The sequence below is a fragment of the Anser brachyrhynchus genome (genome assembly GCF_964034855.1).
Source record: "Anser brachyrhynchus genome assembly, chromosome: 5".
In the NCBI taxonomy this organism is placed as follows: Eukaryota; Metazoa; Chordata; class Aves; order Anseriformes; family Anatidae; genus Anser; species Anser brachyrhynchus.
In genome coordinates, this window is record NC_137699.1 from 61,585,596 (window position 1) to 61,602,039 (window position 16,444).

General features: G+C 38.2%; 1 protein-coding gene across 1 annotated transcript in view; it reads left to right on the forward strand.

Moving 5' to 3' along the window:
* EXOC5 (exocyst complex component 5) overlaps window positions 1-16,444 on the forward strand; it is a 28,683-nt gene that overhangs the window by 3,443 nt on the left and 8,796 nt on the right. The window contains exons 2-12 of the mRNA XM_080593405.1: window positions 1,264-1,355; window positions 5,013-5,160; window positions 5,561-5,755; window positions 10,222-10,286; window positions 10,768-10,796; window positions 10,969-11,078; window positions 11,561-11,605; window positions 11,707-11,847; window positions 12,822-12,904; window positions 13,364-13,573; window positions 14,770-14,917. Of these exons, the coding sequence (XP_080449531.1) occupies window positions 1,264-1,355; window positions 5,013-5,160; window positions 5,561-5,755; window positions 10,222-10,286; window positions 10,768-10,796; window positions 10,969-11,078; window positions 11,561-11,605; window positions 11,707-11,847; window positions 12,822-12,904; window positions 13,364-13,573; window positions 14,770-14,917 (1,266 nt within the window). The remainder of the gene's footprint in view (window positions 1-1,263; window positions 1,356-5,012; window positions 5,161-5,560; window positions 5,756-10,221; window positions 10,287-10,767; window positions 10,797-10,968; window positions 11,079-11,560; window positions 11,606-11,706; window positions 11,848-12,821; window positions 12,905-13,363; window positions 13,574-14,769; window positions 14,918-16,444) is intronic.

The following is a 16,444-nucleotide window of genomic DNA, read 5'->3' on the forward strand; positions in this document are numbered from 1 at the left end:
TGAAAATAATGGTTTTCCCTCCCTATTATTTCTGTCTGTCTGTCCCAAGCTTTATCAAAGGCAGTGATGTTGTGTTTGTGTGTTTTATTATCAGAATGGAGTTGTGGCAAGTACCACTATCAGCCAGAGCCACTCCTGGCTCGGCGTTGGGTTGTGTTGCACAGTTTTAGACCCGTTGCTGTTGTGTGTTCTGTAACAGCTTTCCTTGAAGTCCTAAGGTCTGCAAGAATACTTCATTTACCAAGCTCAGATATGCTAATATTAGCACCAAAGCGATACAGCTGGATTACCAGTGAATTTGAAGGGATAAATAATAATGTGGGTTTTATTTTAAAGGATAGGTGTTGTTACGCTTTGTTTGGGGCACTTAATATTAACTATGTGAAGAAATGTTTGAGCTGATATAAGTACGAGGTCAACTAGAATATGAGCTCTTGGTTTTATTACGAGGTCTCTGCCTTCAGAAAGCATTGTCATGTGGGAAAATAATCTTCTTAACTCTTCACTGTTGTGCAGTATTTCTTGAGGAAGATCTGGCAAATATTATGGGATAAACTTGTGTAACCTTGTGTTTTTAGCATCGTTCAGGCCCCGCTTTCTTGGGAAAGTAAAGTCCGTTGTCTGTTTTTATGCTGCCTTTGTTATTTTCCCTTTTATCTGCTTTGTTTCTGCAGCTGCAGTTGGATGTTGCATAGTGTCCCGTGGCAATCTGGCACTGTCCTTGGTCAGGGCAATGCCTTGGTCAGTTTTGCTTGTGATGACATGTTGCGAACTGAATCAGAGAACTGAGCATCTGCAAAGAAAACGTACTTTGCCCCATAATTTTTTAAACAAATCTGTTCTCTCATCTGGTTTGCTGCACAGTGAAAAGCTCTTGGGCTGCAGCGGAGTCTGGTGCTCTCTCAGTTCCCAGTGTCTCAGATCGGCGTGGCTGCTGCATGTGTCAGATGCTTTGTAATGACAACCCATAGGCTCACCTGGAAATGACTACAGGTAGCGTAGAGCCGGCTCTTCAGACTGTTAGCAAAGCACTTTCTAGTAGTCTGACAATTGCTAGACTGGATGTTCAAACCCACCACACTAAAAGCAGTGCTCTCTCTTAAATATGTAAACATAAGAAAGAGGTGATGGGGTAATTGTCAATGCTGTACTTGCTCTTGGTTGTAGTAAAGCTTCTAAATACTTCCAAAATGATGCGTAAGCAGCTGCCTAAGGAACAACCCTGCTGTGGCACGTTGTAAAGAGTTTTTATTCTGTGGCTAGGAGCCTTTTGTGGCAGATGAATACATTGAACGCCTGGCATGGAGGACACCTGGAGGAGGTTCCAGAGGTGGAGAAGCTTTTGATCCAAAAAGGTAAAATAAAATTGCATAACGGTCAAAATGAATGCATCTCGAATTGTACTGTTCTCTTACACGCACAACAAAAGGCCTGAATGTGGCACTGGTGTGTATCCAGTGAAATACTCATCTGGGAGAATTGCTAGAATTTGTGACAATGAGCCAATTATTCAGAATCAATTATTTAGTAACAAGAGTAGGGAAAGTCACTTTCTGATTTAGACCTTTTGAATAAAGGAGAATTGATGTTGATTGTCTTTGTCAGACATGAATGTTCTGAAGCACAAAAGTTTCTGGATTAAAGCATAATATTAGGCTTTGCTGCTATGATAGTTAAGTCAATTTAATGAGCTTCTTGCTAGTTTAGCTCCCTACACTGACTTGTAGGACCCAGTAGTTTACAGTATTGGTGCAAATAAAAGGCACAAACAGGATGGGAGGAAAGGCCGGAACATGGCAATGTTGGCTTAGATTGTTTTGAACTGAATGTGCGCGCTATAGTCTGAACCAAATGAACAGCTTGCCTCTGCTGAATGGAGGTGGACTTGTGCCCCTTTTCCCTGCACTTAGCTGCATGCTGTGATGGCTCATCTTGAGCCAGCTCTCGGCATGCGGTCCTGGGATAAGCTAATCCACTTGACTAAAAAACTAACCTGACAAAAAGTCATCTTCTTTTCTAGCTGAGTTGGCAATTCTGGGGGAACAGAAAAGCCTAGGAACAGGTGCGAAGGGAAGGAGATGGTGTGTCTGTGAGCTGGTGGCAAGGAGGAATGTGTGTGAGGAAAGGAGCGAGGTCAGGAAAGTGGGGAAGGAAGAAGCAGAGCAGGACCTTCTCCTCTTGCTTGTGGTGAGTTGGCTTGGCTCTGTTGAGAAACCTCACCCTAAGTTAAGAAAAAAGCTTTCTGGTTTTTGGGCCAGGAACAGGTGGGAACTCAGATGCATGATTTTATACAGTAGTTTTCAGCACGGAAGCTTCTGTGCTTTGCACTTCTGGATCTTCTTCCGTTTTCAAAAGAGCGACCATTTCAAGTAGCGCTGCATCTTAGCTTTTGTACCGGTATTAGTATTCTTTCTGGAGATGCAATTAATTTAAATGTTTTCCTTTTTCAAATGGTTATAATTAAGGAGGTGAGCTTGATCGTCCTCCTGTTATTCTTTTGGAATGCTTTTGAGCTAGGAGGCTCAACAAAACGTTTAGCTACCTGAATGTTAATTTACATTATGATGGTGAATTAATTCAAAGTGCAGTGGTTTAGTGACTTCTCATTCACACAGTCTTGTTCCAGATTGAGGTCGTTTGTAGTAACCTAAGCTGGAAGTCTTAAGAAATTTAGGAATTACCAATTGTAGACAATCTGTTATTATTTGAAACAGATATGAAATGCTTCTTTAGCACAGTCAAAGGACATTCATTCAAGAGCAGTCTGGCTCTTTGGAGAAGGGGGGCTGTTGCTGGAGTTCGTAGCAAGATGATGAACTGTTAACATTGAATTTAAGGCCAGTATCCTATGGAGATCTTTACATGCAAGTTAAGCAGGAAGAAATGTGAATATGAAGAAGCCTGGAAATATGCAGCATTGCTTCCTCTAGCTCTTTCTCCGCAGTTGTGTCTGGTGTATACTTCAGTGTAGTTAGTGATTGGTACTAACTCCAAGTCAATTGAACTTCTCTTCTTAATTTGTGTTGGCTTGCTTGTGTTGACTTCTGTGACGTACTTTTATATGTATCAGGACAAGTGGGAGACTCCTGCCCAGTAAATAGTTTACTTGTGGGATCTTCTAGTATGGAGGGAAAGGGAGGTAAAAGTAATACCAGAAGGTTTCTGTTTCTTTTTGGTATATGTTTTTTCTTTTCCGTTTTTAGAAAGTGGTGCTTTCTTTTGTTGTAGAAAGGATGTTGAATTCCTTGTTTCTGGTCTGAGAAACCTGACCAGCAGCTACCTCTTCGAGTATTTTCCTCTCTTGCTGTATGTTGAATGCTATTGCTGACTAAATGCTGAATTGGCACAATACCTACTTAAAAAAAAACCAATCAACCCCCCAAACTGAACTGAATTAGCTTGTAAAATGAATAGAAACTTTTCTGTACTTCTCTATGCTTTTGTTTGAAAGTATGCTTTGTGTTACTTAGTATCATTAAAATTTTATTTTAAAAATACTTTTCAAAACTCAAGCCTATTCCCCATAGTTTTCTCTGGAATCTAATGCAACGTGCTTACCTTTTGCACTTCTAGCAAGCAGGAAATGGAGGAAAGAAGTCATAAGCACCTGCCACAATCAAGGTTCTCTTTAATAAGTCGTGGCTTTTTCTGGTCACTTACTGTTGTAAAAATACCAATTGAAATACTATTTTTTTTTTTAGTATTACTAATTAGTTTTTTAAACTAATACAGTGAGAAAAAAAGGTGCCTCAGATGGTCTAAGCAGCAAGATAAAAGCCAGTTCATTTTAGCAGCAGAAATTAAATCTGAAAATTCAGTGACCCTCCATGCAACTAGAGAGAGTCACTTTATATTATTGAGGTGTTTCTCAGAGAAAGCCCTCGATGTTGGCCAAGAGGTGCTGTAGTCATGAAGTGCTGAAGGAGTCATGTGAGGATAGAACAACGCGTTCCACTTTTCCCTTCTGCTTGCTGAGAGTCTCTGTCAAGTGCAAGGGGAGCCAGGAGAGGAACAGCATGCTCGTTCTGCCTTTCAGCAGTACTGCACGTTGGAAGGGCATCAGGTTCACAGGATACCTCCTGAACAGAGTATATGTGAAAATGCAGATTCCTCGGCAGTCTGGAAGAAGCTCCCAGGAAAGGATTCTGACTTCCTCCCAGTTCTGCTCTGACATGAAATATGGACAGCAGACTTCTCCAATCTTTCATGTATTTTCAGTTATTAGTGTAAGTTTTATGGCTATGGAGGATGTGGGAATTGTCCATTTCCAGTGCACCAGTGTCTGAGATGTTTAGAAAAATAGGAGCTGAAAAATTGACTGGAATGGGACAGAATGGACAGAAACAGGAATGAAAGAGGAACACATTGAGAATCGAATGAAAAAGAATAGAGGAAATTGAAGAACGCATTCAAATACACTGTGCTGTGAAAGAGTAAAATGTGAGTCTGAAAGTAAAATGAAAGTGATGGGAAATGGCAAGGAAAAAGCTTTAAATAGTATATGTTATAGGAAGAAAAGAAACAAAATCAGGAAGCAATATGGTTATAACCAAAACAACATTATTAGACTATGTAGTTGCATTCATTGCCTATTAAATAGACAATGATTTACAAGTTTATTATAAAATCTAGAGTACAGTAGAAAGTACTTTACTGTTATAACCCCTACATTGAAGGGATGTAGCGGCCTAAGCTTTCTTTGCTTTGATAAAATGTATTTAAGGAAGATGGGGATAGAGGGATTTTTGTGCCAGTGAAAGAGCCAGGTTCTCGAGCAATCGATGTTTAACCATTTCCTCCATTCTCATCTACCGTTTACATGATCACAAAGCTTTTATGTAGACATAGAGTTCTACACAACTAGGATGGTGCAGTTTAAAACAAAATAGCCTTCCAAAGGTAGGCATGACTACGTCAGCCTTGTGAGTTTTTTTTATTTTTTAAAAAGCTCTCTGTGTAAGACGATGCCTTTCAAACTGAAGTCTGCTTTACCGTATTTTATTTTAAATCAGATTATTGGAAGAATTTGTAAATCACATCCAAGAATTACAGGTAATGGATGAAAGGATTCAGAGAAAGGTGGAGAAACTCGAACAGCAATGCCAGAAGGAAGCAAAGGAATTTGCCAAGAAAGTACAAGAGCTGCAGAAGAGCAACCAGGTAAAATCTAAAGCATATAGTCAGTGCTAAGCTTTGAAAATTTTAAAAGCATCACGTGCTCCATTAACATTTCTTGGTACAGTGTGCTACTGTTTGGGGTAAAAATAGAGGATTTGATGGAAAACAGTTTCCCCTGTCAGAGGGTGCTTATCTGCATGTTCCATTAATGAGCGTTAGCTAGTCCAGAAGTAGTGAGTCTTCACAATAGCTTAATGGAAGGCACTAAACTTTAAGCAGTTATGTGCACTTAATTAGCGGTTCCGAGTAGTTCTGCAGTTTGAGATAGCCTGGAAAGCTGATGCCTGGCTTCCCCGCGCTTCTTACCGATATAAATCTCGTGCTTCCTAAAGCACGGTAAATGGAAACGACGAGAATTGTGTCCGTGTGCATGTTCTCCCAGGTTGCCTTCCAACATTTCCAAGAGCTGGACGAGCACATCAGCTATGTAGCAACTAAGGTCTGTCACCTTGGAGACCAACTGGAGGGGGTAAACACGCCACGGCAACGGGCTGTGGAGGCTCAGAAGCTGATGAAATACTTTAATGAGTTTCTGGATGGAGAGCTGAAGTCTGATGTTTTTACAAACTCTGAAAAGGTAAGAGCTGTCAGCGGGATGAAAGCAGTTCAAAGCAATAAGCAGTACTGCCCTAATTACAAGCTGCTACCATGACTTACCATGGTCAGACTTCAAACCAGTGAGTGACTGACTTGTTAAAGTTGCATTGTTCTGAAATGTAAATTAACAACACTAGGCTGCAGATTGCTGATAAAGCACTTGTATTCAGTGATGCTTAATGTGGCAATGTTGGCATTTTTCATTTTATGAAATTATCGGAGATTTGAGAAATGCTGGGGAGGCAACTTTAGAGCCTGTACAATATCTGCCTTTTCTTTGAACCCCTTGCCTCAGATCCACCCTGTAATGCAGAATGTTTCTGAATACAACTTCTTTGTGAAACTTTACTCCGTTGGGTCAGTCCACTGGCCTTGGATACCTTTTTGTCACAGCATGCCTTGGGGCTTTGTATAGTCCTGTTGTTATGTCTCCACCCTCTGAATTTAGAGGAACCAGGCAGGAAAACTTCAAAGAAACGTTAAAGCATTTTGTTTTTCTTATGCTTCAAAAGTATGTTCGTGATGCAAATATAATCTGAGGGGTCTGACTAATAGAAATAAATTGACGGAATAGTGTCCAGCTGTAAGCAAAAAGACGCATTGACATTGTAGTAAGATAAGTAGGTTTTTTGTGTGTGTGTTTTGGTTTTGTTTTGTTTGTTCCCCCCAAGTGTGTCCTGAACAATCATCCTGCTCTGCTTAAGTTGTGTGCAATGGTATGACTGTAGTCAGGAAAAGTTGCAGTGTGTGGGAACAGCAAAAACTTGGTTTGCACATTCAGCAAAAAATGTTTTTTCTTGAAATGCCTCTCATAAAGGACCTAAGAATGGGTTAATGTCATCCCTTCACTACTAAGCCAAAAGCGTCTTTCAGGGAGTTGGAAAATTAGTAGCTTCATATACTTTTATTTCCAAGAATTCAGTTGCATAGTGATTTTTGAATCATGGTCTGTGGATATATGGTAATTTGCCAGTTGATAATTTGCCCTAGTCTGCGAGGGAGTGCAAAAAAAACTTTCCTGATTTCCAAGGAAAACAGAAAGGTTCCAACATAACAAAAGTTCTTATGTAGATAGTCTGTTCAAGGTTGTCTTCTTTTTTTTTTATTCCCTAAGTAGAAATAAAAGACGCATTTCAAAGTGACTTTAAAGCAGCATGGTAAATAACAAAGCATAATTTAAAGAAAGTTGTATTGTCTCCTGAAGAGTCTCGTAAAGAATTCAACTTTTACTCAAAACTTTGTTTTGTAATATTTCCCGTTGGAGGGTCTGAAAATTCTGTGGTAGATATATGTGGTAAGCCTGGAAATTGGTAAACAAATTCATCTTTGTACACCCTGAAGACATTCAGCAGATCTGGAGGAAGACAGGCGTAGGAAAGGCCAAAAGTCTTGTGTCAGCCTGCAAAGGAAGCATGTGAGAACACAAATGAAAATTTCCGGATATGTTATTTTACACGGAGTATTTTCAGCCCAGGTGTGTTAGTACTGCTCTGTAACTTTCTGCCTCCAAATTTAAATAGCAGGTAGCAATAGTGTTAATAAAAGAACCTGCCTAGATGTGTGGTGTGACAGCTTAATACATCTTTGAACTAAAAATATTTCTAAAGCACGGCATAGTAGCAGATATTCTAAAATGTAAATCACTAATACTTTATCACTGTCTTCTGATTTTCGAACTGATGTGGTTTTAGATTGTATTTTGGAGGATGCTGGGATTTCTTATACTATGCCGTCCCTCACAAGTGTGAGTTTTTCTCTTAAGACATTGAGGGCAAGGGATACTGAGAAAGGAGAGGCAATAAAGGAGTTGTGAAGCAGTTATTTTGTCAGGGATTCGTGTTTTTCTCAGTGATGTCAGTTTTTTAAAACCTATTGGATTCTTACCTCCTCTTTTCTTCTCTATATGCAAGCTGTTGTTTCTCCCATTACTTTCTCCTAGCTGTACTGAGTAATTTCCAGATATTGTCTCCGTGATGGCTTGCCTTTGCTCTCTCGTCCTAAGCTAGGTGTTGTGTGTCTTCATCCTCAGAGTCGTTATGATTTACCTTGCGCTGCCAGCTAACCAGGACCTCCTCTTCACGGAAGTGTCTTAAAGCAAGCAAATCACTCCAGTTAAAACAGTTCAATTATAAAATGATGCAGCACCTCACTGGTTTGTCATGCAGTAGCATTGTCATATTTAATGTTTACTGTTATTCCTACACCCTCTTCCTCATTTATGTTCTGCATTCAACATCATTCCATTATGCCTTTTAACTGGCTCATAACAATATTTTCTGTTAAAATTTTCTCTTGCTATTCCTTGTCCACCTTTTCTTCTGTTGTTTTTTTTTTTCAGATGTTTTAGTCTGTGTTTTACAGAATCCATATTTATTTTGATGTAATAGTTTACAGAAGCATGATTCAATTAAAAATGAGATATGTCTGGATTTAAGCAGAAACCATGGAGAATTGATTTGTCATGGCTTCTGTTGTGCATAAGAAAAGGCCACGAATTCAATAAAAATCTAAGAAGTTAGTTAACAGCTATTGTGTGAAAAGAAGACAGAGAAAACGTTCCATTTGTCGGGTGACTTTTTTTCCCTTTTTGATTTTTTCGTTTGGTAATACTGATGAATAACTGCTAATATATAGACTATCCTAATGACATCAGTATCAAACAGAAAAGCTCGTTAGGTATTAAGGTTGCTTTAAGCTAATAGAAATAACTGCTGTTTCATTGGATTTATTTGAGGAGCGTGGCTGCTTTTGATTTAAGAGGCTATTGTAAGCTGACAGTTCAAAACATAAGCTGCTCTTAATAAGCAGAGTGACTGCGCCTTGTTAGAGCCCCTGTTTTTGCTGAACAGCCAACCTCATGCGATGACTGTGCCCTGTTTTCTTACCGGTGTGTGGTGTTCCGTTCCTGAAAAGTTTTAATCCCAAACTGCTCTGAAGTGGTGGGAGAATAGGATTTCGATACTTCCATTCCTCTCACTCTAGTTCCCTGGAACGTGGCTAACAGGAAAAATGACACAATGAGCACATTCTCCATGTGATCCGTTGTGCCAGTGTATGTGAGGGCTTTGCCTGGATGCAGTAGTTACTTTTCATCGCTCCCTTTGAGGAGCCTTCCCGTCACCAAGACCAAATAAAGACTACAGCTGTCACAGAGCCGTGGTTTGCACCAGTCAACATTGTCTGCTAAATTCACTGCTCTTAATCGCAGAATCACAGGCTGGTTTGGGTCAGCAGGGACCTCACAGCCCATCTAATCCCAGCCCCTGCCATGGGCAGGGCCCCCTGCCCCAGCCCCGGCTGCCCCCAGCCCCATCCAGCCTGGCCTTGGGCACTGCCAGGGATGGGGCAGCCACAGCTCCTTGGGGCAGCCTGCGCCAGGGCCTCACTGCCCTCAGTGTGAAGAATTTCTGCCTAACATCTAACCTAAATCTACCCTTTTTTGGTTTCAACCAGCTCTTTTTGTGACACTTTCAAAATTAGCAGTTGCCGTTTTCTGTAGTTCTAGTTAGCCTGGTGAAATAGTCCCTGAGCACTACTTAGATGCACTTGCCATGCTGATTGATCATTGAAAGACAAGTGGTAAAAGGCCTTGCTGTTCAGGGCAGCAGAAATCTGCATGCTGCTTTACCTTTATTCTCTAGTTTTTGTATCCGTGAGACTATTCATATTTTGTTGATGCATGATAAATGAAATTTCATTTTAATTTTTCCTTTAAACCTCACAGTTTTTAATTTCTAGTACAGCTTCCATTTCTCCTTTCTGGGGAGAATGTTAGCTATGCTCTGCCTTGATCCCTTTTCCCCCCTCTTTTCCTCTTCGTGCCAAGCATAGTTATGGCTTTTCTGGATGCAACTATCCTGTACTTTCTTCAAGAATTCATTGGTGCTTTTCCTAGGGTGTCTGGAAGGGTTGTTAGCCAATTCACTTCTGGAGCTCAACAGAGAGCTTTTCTGGTTGGGTGCAAGTCAGTCTGATTTTTATCTTAATTCATGGTAAAGTATCATGTTGCAATTCAGCCGGCTGTGTGTGTTATATTTGTGTATTTTTTTACAAAATGGAAGGGTACTTATTGACGTGAGATTGCTCTAGCCACGTTATTTGGGGCTGATTAGCTCGGAAACTAAGCCTGTAAGTTTGTAAGCCTTGTTGGCCTGATGTAGTGCTGAGCTATGTGTCCAGACAGCTTAAACACCTGTAGAGGAGTGTCCCATATGAACATATAGTGAAAGAATTTTTCTAATGTTTTCACCTATTTAATTGTATGTTAGAATTTATCATAAGCATCATAGAAGTGCATACTTCAAGGAGGTGATCTCTTCACAGGTATATCAATTAATTTTAGAGATAGGAACTACATGTATGAAAGCTGAACAGTGGAGGTGGAAGAAAGGAATAGCCCACAATCAGATCTTTAGTAATCGACTGTCATGTTTTTATTTCTAACAGATTAAAGAAGCAGCTGATATTATTCAGAAACTGCATTTGATTGCACAGGAACTACCTTTTGACAGGTAAAATTCTATCTGAACATCTCTTAAAAACAAAAAAAATTACCACAACTACTTCACAGCTGTAATTTTCTGATGCTTCTCTTTTTATGGAGGTGGTGGGGGACATGGGGAGGGATAAGATGGGAGAGGGGCTTTACTTCACTCGTGATTCCTGTAGCTTTTGAGATGGATCATGTGCTTATTTCTGTCCCCTCTATTCTTGAATTCGTGTTCATGTACTCATGTTGCAGGATCATCTTTACATACACATCCTAAACTGCTTAACAGACTTTTAATGGGATAATTTTGGTGTGCTGACTTAATTAGATTTGGATTAGATGCTTGTAGGTTTTTATGGTTATGAAGCATGTAACTTTTCCGTCATCTTTGTGTTACGTATTTTCATTTTGAAATAGATCATGGGTAACAGGCTCTCTAGGATGTCTGATTTCTCCTGTGACGTGGATTTGAATTTAATCATGGTATTTTTTGATATTAACAGGTTTTCTGAAGTAAAATCAAAGATAGCAAGTAAGTTATCTATCCAGTTCAATCCATATTCCTATATATGAATTGTTAAAACTGATCAAAGAAATATGCAATACTGTTAGTGATACCATTTTTGCGAGTGCTTTTATTACATGGCTTGATGGATTTCATTTTTTTATTTTAATTTTTTCTTATTTTCTCCATTCCTTTCCAGGTAAGTACCACGATTTAGAGTGCCAGCTAATTCAAGAGTTTACCAGTGCACAACGGAGAGGTGAAATCTCCAGAATGAGAGAAGTAGCAGCAGTCTTGCTTCATTTTAAGGTAAAAGCAGGGGTCTTAATTTAACAAATAACAACAACAAAAAAACACCAGGATACAATAAAAGCCTCTTTTAAGTGAAAATATTTGCACAGGCACAATGACCATATCAGATAACACATACACCTTTGCAAATACTGAGGTGTTCCATCTGAAATCAAATTCAGGGGTATAAAGGAGGCAGATGATGAGGAATCAGAGGCAGTGTCAGTAGAGACCATTCTGAGATAATCTTTTCTTGAATGTGTGTGAGCTGACATTCATGCTTGAGGAGTGTTGAAACCTGTGGTGTATAACCATGGAGAGTGATGATTATTGAAGCTATGCTAGATTTGTGATAAAAATGGATTTGAAACAGTCTACACTTCAGATGAATGTATTTTTTTTTGCAATAACTTTTTCAGAGTTGTATTTCATTAATTTCATTCTGTACCAAAACCACGGAGAACCTGCTTTAACATTGAATTGTTTTTCTCCTTCCACAGGGCTATTCCCATTGTGTTGATGTGTACATAAAACAGTGTCAAGAGGTAATGCATTTTTTGTCTTACATGCATCTCCTTGGGTGTTGATTTATTTAGTCCTGTAGGTAATTGTAAATATAATATTAAATTTGCTTCTGAAACCCTAGGGTGCATTCCTGAGGAATGATGTGTTTGAAGATGCAGCCATTCTCTGCCAACGAGTGAATAAGCAAGTTGGAGAAGTCTTTAGCAATCCAGAGACCGTGCTAGCCAAACTCATTCAAAATATCTTTGAAGTTAAACTTCAGGTATTTCAAATTTAGCATGTTAAAGTTATTAAGCAAGCTTTACCTCCATAAGTGTTTTATCTGGTAATAACAATTATTGTGAATTTACAATATTCATAATCGTGTATAAGATGTGGAATCACAGCTGATTGCCCTAGCTAATTCATAAGATATCATACACATTTGATTCTTTTCTGTATGCTATCCCTAGAACATAGCAGGAAAGGAAGTTTCACATTTAATAGTGTCTTTTTTCTGTTCATGCTTGGAATTAAGTTTCATGTATGAGGCTAGCTTTAAATAAGAAAAAAGAACTTATGCCAGGAATATTTTCCTGCAGCTAATACACTGTTTATATGAAAGTTTGTAGTAGTTGAAAATATTGTTATCCATCCTGCAAATACACTCTGTTAAGTGTGTAAAGTCAACAGCATGCCTACTCATTGCAGAAAGCAATTTCCCTGTCAGCGTTATTCCCCTTATTGACAATAATATAGTGTAGGGGTTGAGCTTGTGTTTCGTTCCCAAATTTGTGCATCAATTTTGACTTAATATTTTATGGTAAATAATATTTTTGGCCAAATATTCAATTACAAGAAGGCTCTAAGCTTGTATGTGCTTTGTGTATCTATTATGGTAAGCAAATATATGTCTTTTGCTTATTATCAAATGCAGAAATGCATTTAGACCTCCAGTGGTTTTGATTCTTAAAGAGAAGAAATCTAGTGTTTGGTCAAGTATCTTTTCAGAGCAGTCTCTCTCTTTTATTCGCTTCACATTCTACTACTTCATATTATTAAATCACTTTCTTCAAAAAGATGCATTTAACTATCTGCAGGTGATGCAAGGGCTGTAAATCAGAGACTTAAAACCAAAGAATACGTGAATTACTGAACATGTGTGCTTTGAAGGAAACATATGTAAACCTAACAGGTAGTGAGTATGACCTGAGGTTTGATATCTGTTCTTCTAACAGATGTACCTAAATTTTGCAGATTTATGTAAAGGACCAGCTAGAAGAACACAGGAAATCAGATGCAGAGCAGTATCTTAAGAATCTCTACGATCTGTATACAAGGTATTTACATATTGATGATAAAGTTACTGTTGTTGATATCCTCTTGTAATAAACTGAATGTGTCATCAAGATGTAGGATGAGAGGACAAAAAAGTAAACTCAAAAAAAAAAAAATAGAAAAAAATTAATGGCTTTTAACCTTTCCGGTGATCACATTCCTAAAGAAAACTTTAAATAGCCATTGTTATTTTTAATGGGAAATAGTTAGTATAGTGGTCTTTGAGTGTAATTTTAAATCTGGGCAAAAGCCAGTCCTCTATATCTGACTTTGATTGCAATTGTGCTGCATGTAATCAAACATGAATTATGCGAAGTTCTTTACTTAAATATAAAGCTGCTAGAAGTCCTAATCACGATCAGGATTCTGTTGTACTATGTACTTTACAAACATTTAATGCTGTAATTCATACAAATTCAGCTTTCTCCCCCTCTCTCCTTCTTTGTTTCTTTTGCATAAAGAACTACTAATCTTTCAAGCAAATTGATGGAATTTAACTTGGGTACTGATAAGCAGACTTTCTTGTCTAAGCTTATCAAATCCATTTTCATTTCCTACTTGGAGAATTACATTGAGGTGGAAATTGGTTATCTGAAAAGTAGGAGCGCTATGATTCTGCAACGCTATTATGATTCCAAAAACCACCAGAAGAGGTCTATTGGCACTGGAGGGTAAGTTTCTTCTATTAGTTCCCTACTTCTAAAGTGGAAGGGAGGTGGTAAGGGGAGAAACATAGTATTTACCATGCCAGATGCGCAGTGATCAACTGCAAAAGGGCAAAGTCACTTCTAAAGTGACCTACAGCTTTTTACATTTGCTATCATTTTATGTTAACTTCCCTTAAAAAGCGTATTGCTCTTGATACATGTGAAAGGTGATGCATGGTATTTATATACTCATGGAAAATGAAAAATACCAGTTAAACCTATGTTTCAACTTAGGATCCAGATCCACAAAAGGACTGAAGCAAAATTAAGGTACCTAACGCATGTGTATGTGTGTATCTAAAAGCATACGTTTTTTTTCACCTGCCCAGGTCTTGTGGTCCCCTCCCAAGACCTAGGAAGGGGAAAAGACCATAGCAATGTCAGTGAGAAAGCTCTTAATGAGCCCAGAAGATGCAATGGACTTAGAGAAAGGTAAAAACAAGACTTAATTATCCTCAAGGTAGAGAAACTAATAAACGAGTAGTGAGACGTGGGAAAGGAAGAATTAAAATTTATGAGACAGAAGTGATGAGACTACTGCACCTTTCAAAGAGTTGTTGGGGTCAGTGTGTCAGGCATGAAAAGTGATTTGGAGGGAACAACAACAATAACAAAATAATTAAATGAATTAAAAAGCGAAGATGAAAATTTAATTTTCTTGGGGAAAATTAAATTGATTATAATGACAGACTTTATGGGTTGCATTATGCATGGAAATGTTTTGGAGCATGCTCAACTAAGTCAGGACTGCGTAGATAGGAATGAGGATGAGAGGCCTTGTGGGTGTGGATGAGATAGAAAGCTCTCATTTGTGTTTTGAAAGTAAAATGCGTGAATGTATGAAAGATAAACTTTGTCCACAGAGCATACATCCCAGAGAATTTAATTGAAATTATTTTTATTCCCCAGCGGGGGAATAGCTGCTCCCATGGTGCAAATGTGCCATGGTAGAATATGGTTGACTCTGGGATCAGAGGTGGTTGTTTTGCATTTACTAGCAATTTTTTTAAGCTTGCAAGACTGTCTTAATGCTTGCAAATCCTAAACTGTGTCTTGGGTTCTGTTTTTGTGAGTTAACAACTAAAACATCCTAAATCACTGTTGAATGTGAACATCAAAATTTCCATCCAGTGAAATCTTTTGGTATTTCTTTGTCCTAGCATTCAAGACCTCAAAGAGAGAATAAGGCAACGTACAAACTTGCCGTTGGGGCCAAGTATTGATACCCATGGAGAAACCTTTCTCTCACAAGAAGTGGTGGTTAACCTTTTGCAAGAAACTAAACAAGCCTTTGAAAGGTGTCACAGGGTAAGTTTGCTTCCTGTAATCTCCACTAGTGATATAATTGTGTGTATGAAATTAAATCTTCAGGTTCAGTTTTCAGTTTGATAGGGAGGGCTTTAGTCTATTAAACAAATTCTCTTTTATAGTTTTCACTGATTCAGGGTCATGATGGGGGCTGTAGGTTTCCTTTTACATGTGTTCTTTAATACTGTCTGTGCTTTTTTTTTTTTTTTCTAAATAAACTGGACCTAAGAACTGGGAAGCATTTAGTGTATTCTTTTTCCTTTTTTAAGAATACAGAGAGTAGTTCAGCCATTGTTCTTTTGTGTCAAATGCCACTTGTTCTAGCTTAAGAGACCAATCATCCGTATCACCAGCAAAATTATTTATTACATGAGTAGAAATAATCTTTAATATTGTTTGCCTTGGTAATTTTCTACTGTTCTTTAAAAATACTTTAAGATTAAAAAGAAAACAGCTTTTTGTTTTAATTAAATCACTTGTTTTACTGCCTGCCACTTCCTGTTTGGTATTTAGTTTAAACGAAACCCCTTTTAATTTAATTGCAGACGTAAATCAATAATTGGGATTTTTATTAGCTAAACACACTTAATTCTAACAATATTTTATGCCTCTAACATTCTAAATTAGTTCAGTGTATAAAAGCTTTTACCATTTTAGATATTCAGAAGCTTTACTATTTTAGATTCTAAGAGGGGGTAAAGATGTAACAAAATGCAGGTACAGCACAGGCACCACAGACATTCCTAGTGGTGGAAGGCAGTGACTGCAGGACACACAGGTAGAACATCTCTTTTTCTCAGTATGGTAGTTGCTACAAACTTGTTAAATTCATGACACCCACTTTTTGTAATTGTTCATGTTTTTTTTTTTTTCTTCCTGTTAGGATCAGATTTTTTTTCATACTTGGTCTAAAACCAATTGTATTTTTTTTTGGGAGGGTGAGCAGGGAAGCAGTGCAAAATGGATCTTGGCAAATAAGGAGAATTTTTAGAATTACAGGTACATAAAAACTTCTTTGTCATCATACATGCTGCTAAGCTTGTCATGGGGGCAATTCATTATGCAAAGGAAGAAGTTAAACAACACCCTGGATAGCTTCTTTTAATATTTATGTTATGTGACAGATACAGATACACTGTTTGTCCTGACTGCTTTAGGAAAAATAAGTCGACGGTTCTGAACATACCTGTATATTGAAATATTCCTGTGCTTAGAAATTTCTGTAACAGGGTGGGGTTTTGTGTGGTTGGGTTTTAGGCATACAGAGGAAATCTTTGGGAGTGCTGTTATGTAAATTAACTTGAATTGCAATAGTAATTTTATTCCGAGCTTCATAAATCTTCACTTAATTCCTTAGAAACCAAAGGCCTATTTCTTACCTGCAAAAGCCCTGTCACATTTTTCTTTAGAAAATGGATTTACTGACAGGTTGCTGTCCAAAATCCTGTGTTGCTTACAGTTCATGAAGGTATATATGTGAGCATTGCTCTACTTAATAAAAATTTTCATGCTCTGACTCCAGCTGAA